At 33.2% G+C, this 4679-nt stretch overlaps 1 protein-coding gene across 1 annotated transcript; it reads right to left on the bottom strand.

Annotated features, from left to right (window-relative positions):
* Window positions 1–457: 457 nt before the first annotated feature.
* Window positions 458–1547, bottom strand: LOC107016617. Its single transcript, XM_015217032.1, has 2 exons — window positions 1368–1547; window positions 458–1231 (listed from the first exon to the last, which is right to left on the bottom strand). Exons 1-2 carry the CDS (start codon window positions 1545–1547, stop codon window positions 458–460), a joined length of 954 nt encoding a protein of 317 aa, XP_015072518.1.
* Window positions 1548–4679: the final 3132 nt, after the last annotated feature.

The following is a 4679-nucleotide window of genomic DNA, read 5'->3' as shown; positions in this document are numbered from 1 at the left end:
GAAATAAAACAATCCCTAGAAGCTGCAGCTTTAGACTTCGATTTTAGAATGTAGAGTCCACCTTTTTCTTCACCAATCTCTAGTTGGTGCTTCATTGAAGGGCCCAGTAGAAAGCAAGAATCAAGAGTGAAGAGAACATGTCGATTATGTTGTTTAAACAACTTTTGGACATACATAAGATTGAATTTGAAAGATGGAATATAGAGAACATTATGCAAGATCAAATTTTGTACAAGACTACAGAACCATAAATTTATGAGAATTGGGAAGTGTCACCATGATTGGATTTCCTAATGGCTTAAAATATGAAAGAAGATGCTTGTTAAAAGTCATATGTTCAGATGCACCACTATCCAATATCTAAGAATTGGTGTCTATTTTAATCAAAAATGCATAAGAATTGCAAAACCTTTTCATACAAGCACAATTGGCACTCGTGGTACCTTCAGCATTGTTATCACTTTGTTGTCCGGGTTTTTAATTGTTGAAGTAATTGCAAAAGTTCTCCTATGTTCTCTTGAGTTAGAGTTTTTCCATTTGAGAACCCATTACCCCCTTGATCAGCCTCATCCTCAGCGTGGTAGCCATTGTTAGCCAAAGGTTGGAATTTCATTTGCTTTGTGAACATGAAATCTGGAGGAAATCCATTAATCCTATAGCATTTGTCAATTCTATGACCTGGCTTTCTACAATCGGCACATGTGCTTGAATTCTTCTTTGATTCCACAGATCCCTTTGGTGGTTTGAAACTGGGATAGCTTCTATTTACGCCTGATTGATCTATTGCGATAAAAGATGTAGAATCCCTTGGATAGATAGGAGAAGTATTGATTTCTCGTTGCTTTTCATCTTGGAAAACCAAGGAATAAGCCTTACGAATAGAGGGTAAAGGGGATGACAACAATATATTTCTCCTTACTCCAATAAAAGACTCATTCAGCCCCATCAGGAATTGTAACAACCTTTCATCTTTATGGGCTTGCAGATGTTTTGCCTTAGCACCACAACCGCACACACAAGAACAAACATAAAAAGTCTTTAACACATCTAGTTCTTTCCATAAACTCTTAATTTTAGTGAAATAGCCTGATAAACTAGAGTTACCTTGCACCACATCACTTAGTTCCTTTTTTAACTGAAACAATTTTGCACCATTTGTCTGAACAAATCTATTTTCTAGGTCGCTCCAGAGTTCTTTGGCACTTTTGAAGTAAAGCACTGATTCAGCTTTCTATTTAGATAAGGAGTTGAGAAGCCATGAAAGAACCATGTCATTGCAGCGTGACCATGACTTTTGAAGAGACAAATCGGCAATTGGAATCGGCAATGAAGCCAAGTTTATTTTTTGCAGAGAGCGCAATTATTACTTCCCTTCTCCATTCACCATAGCTTTTCCCATCAAATATTGTTGAAATGAGATTCATACATGGATAATCAGAGGTATGAATATTGTAGGGATGATTTGAATCAATGATATTATTTCCAACAGAAAGGGTTGCTTGAGTACTTTTAATAATTGGATCAGAAGTAGAAGACGTGGGTGCCATTGTTTAGAAGATGAAGAAAAGAGAAAACGAAACAAGGATATTAGGCAAATTCTAAACCTGCTCTAGTACCATGATAGAATAGCAAGAGATTAGTGGAGAGAAAATTCTCTGTTCTGTGTGTTTTACATCACTGTGCAGATTTATATATATACAATTCAAAAAATAGGTGAACAACATATTGCGTAAAGATAATGGAGAACGTGACTGACCAACTTCGAAATCTGTACTACTTTATCTAACCAAATAAGTGTCCCACTTTGTTTAAACAACTAAAAAATAATTACAAATAATTTAATAAATATATATGACTTATCTTCCGGAAATTTAGGCAACCTCTGCCTTCTTCATCGTAATTGCTTCACCATTATCTACACCAACAGTATAAATTAATTGAAGGATTTTGGTACATAATTAATGAATCATCATTATATTGAAAATGGCTACTCACTAATTGATAAATTTCATTTAGTATATGAAATTATTTACCTATTTTAAATAAAATATTCATATTCATTACCATAAAACTAAGATTTTAAGCATTAATTCAATATTAATTTACTACTATAATGTTCAATATGAAAGAAAAGATTACTTTCCATGGCAATATTTGGATTTAAATTTAATTATTATGGTGAAAAAAATTAAAATTATGTGTATCAATATTTATAATATTTCTTTTTTTGGTAGTCATAGTTGTTGAAAACATTTAACTAATATTTTATTATAGTCTAGCTTGGAGTGTAAGAAAACGTTAGGACGCAGAAAAATTTCATTAGAGAAAAAAGAAAACGAAGTTGTTCGATATTCCTCATTTTTTAAACGTCATTCATGCTTATATAAAAATGGAAGTAAACTTGTAAGAGAATTTAATATCAATCTTGGAATATTCTTTCTTCTCCACCTGATAAACACTATTTATTTTTTCACCTGACTACTGATGTAGTCATTGAACGTTTTATAAATACCACAACAAAATTAGGTCTAGGTTCATAACTCGTTGCTGCAGAGGCACGCAACAAGGTAATTCAAAACAACGATAGACTAAATGAATTAGATGCAAGTGAAAAAGTTGATAAGGAAAAATACGTTTTATGAATCGAATAAAAGAGGCTAGAGTTAAATATTGGTAGGAGTCCATGGATCAATTCAATGCAGAGGACATATACCAAGTTTGAAGGTATCATGAATATTGCTGAGGAACTCTTAAATGTGCAATTGAAGCAGCTAGAAGATGGAGCTTCGTCCTCCTTACATCCCCCCACCAAATAACGCAAATAACTGATATTCATGCTTCATAAAATCATCTTCGGATAATATCTTTTATCAAAGCTATATGCAATACTTTAAATTCATATTCGTATCTGTGCTCAGTTTTTATTTTGTTATATTGTTTCAATTATGACGCACTACACATACTTTGCAATAATTTTTAATAAAGATATCTTGTGTATTAGTATTTTCGTTCCCTACATGTTAGGCATTTTAATATTGAATTATGAGTTCAAATTACCTGCACTATAACATGTTAATTTCATTGTGTCTATAGAATATATTTTAAAAACCTCATGTCGAGATAATTATTTGAGAAAATAAAGGTGCAAACAATATATGCGAATAAAAATAACTCAAATACGAAATTATTCTTTTATAACGATGGAATTTGACCATGTTATATAAAGGAAAAGTTTATGTCTCCTAGTCTTATTTTAAATACTTTGTCATTTTGATATTCTTAGACAAATATATAATAATCTTATTTATTGTTAATGTGGTTCTCGAACAAACTTTCGGCTATCAAGATTCGGGAAAATGAGAACAATCACATAGGTTGTCACATCCGGAGAGCACCCTCAGATGCGAGCGGCATCGTCGTCCTCACAGAGGAATTAGACAAGCCCTTAGCATTTGTCATAACATATCATTAGTTAAAAATGCGGAAAAACTTAAAACTTATGCATATACTAAGTGAGGTATACTTAGACCTATCACATAGATGCTTACTTAGATTTTTCATATAGCAACATGATAACATACATACGATATTCTAAAACTTGCCTCACATAAAAACAATCTAAAGAGTATGAGTTCAACTCAGCCAATAAAATGTCAATACGTCATATAGGCCTTACTACAATGCAATCCAAAGAACATAAAAAGAAATAAAGAGTATTCTTAAAAACTACGTAAGTCTTCATAAACTAGAATAATGAGAAGATAGCATCCCCGAACACGAGGACCTACCAACACTTGAGAAAGAGTTCCAAGATTCTTCAATCGACCTTCTTAATCTTCAATGGACGGATCCTACATTTGTAGTAATATAATGTAAGGGGTTAGTACGCCACATGTTCCAAGTATGGGTATATGCACATAGAATGTCAACTCCTCTAACTTTAAGTTTGTGATGCCCCAACCTTAAATCAATCTTCTAAAAGTAACTCTTTCCTTGGAGTTGGTCAAAAAAATCATCAATCCTAGGGAGAGGATACTTATTCTTTATAGTGACCTTGTTCAATTGTTGGTAGTCAATACACATCCTAAGAGACCTATCTTTATTTTTTACTAACAATATCGGAACGCCCCATGAAGATATGTTTGATTGAATAAAATCCTTATTTAGCAATCCTTGAGTTGAGCGTTTGATTCTTTCAACTCGGCCGGAGACCTCCAATAAGGAGAAATTGATATGGTTTAGTATCCGGCAATAAATCAATGCCAAAATTTATTTTCCGTTCTGGAGGAATTTCGGGCAACTCATTGGGGAAGACTTTTGGAAAATCCTTCACTGTGGGGACCGACTCTAAAGGAGGATCCTTGGACCCAATGTCCTTGTCCCTCACAATATGATAGATACATACGTTACAAATCATCTTACAAGCTTTTGGACATAAAATATTTTGACCCTTAGGGATTGAGTTTCCCCATTTCCATTCTAACACCGCCTCATTAGGAAATTGGAATTTAACTACCCTTGTTCTACAATCAATAGAAGAAAAACAAGCATGTAACCAATCCATCCACAATATGACATCAAAGTCCAACATATCAAGTTCTACCAATGTGACTCTATTGAACAATAACATGAGAGAAAAGACAAACATTAATTTAAAATATTTGCAACATACTGGTAAC

The sequence above is a fragment of the Solanum pennellii genome, chromosome 4 (assembly GCF_001406875.1).
Source record: "Solanum pennellii chromosome 4, SPENNV200".
Classification (NCBI taxonomy): Eukaryota; Viridiplantae; Streptophyta; class Magnoliopsida; order Solanales; family Solanaceae; genus Solanum; species Solanum pennellii.
This window is presented reverse-complemented; position numbering and strand designations above follow the sequence as displayed.

Coding starts and splice junctions, on each gene's coding strand:
- LOC107016617 (XM_015217032.1), bottom strand. CDS start 1,547: ATGGCACCCACGTCTTCTACTTCTGATCCAATTATTAAAAGTACTCAA. Junction 1,232..1,367: donor ATGGTGAATGGAGAAGGGAA/GTAATAATTGCG, acceptor TTATCTAAATAG/AAAGCTGAATCAGTGCTTTA.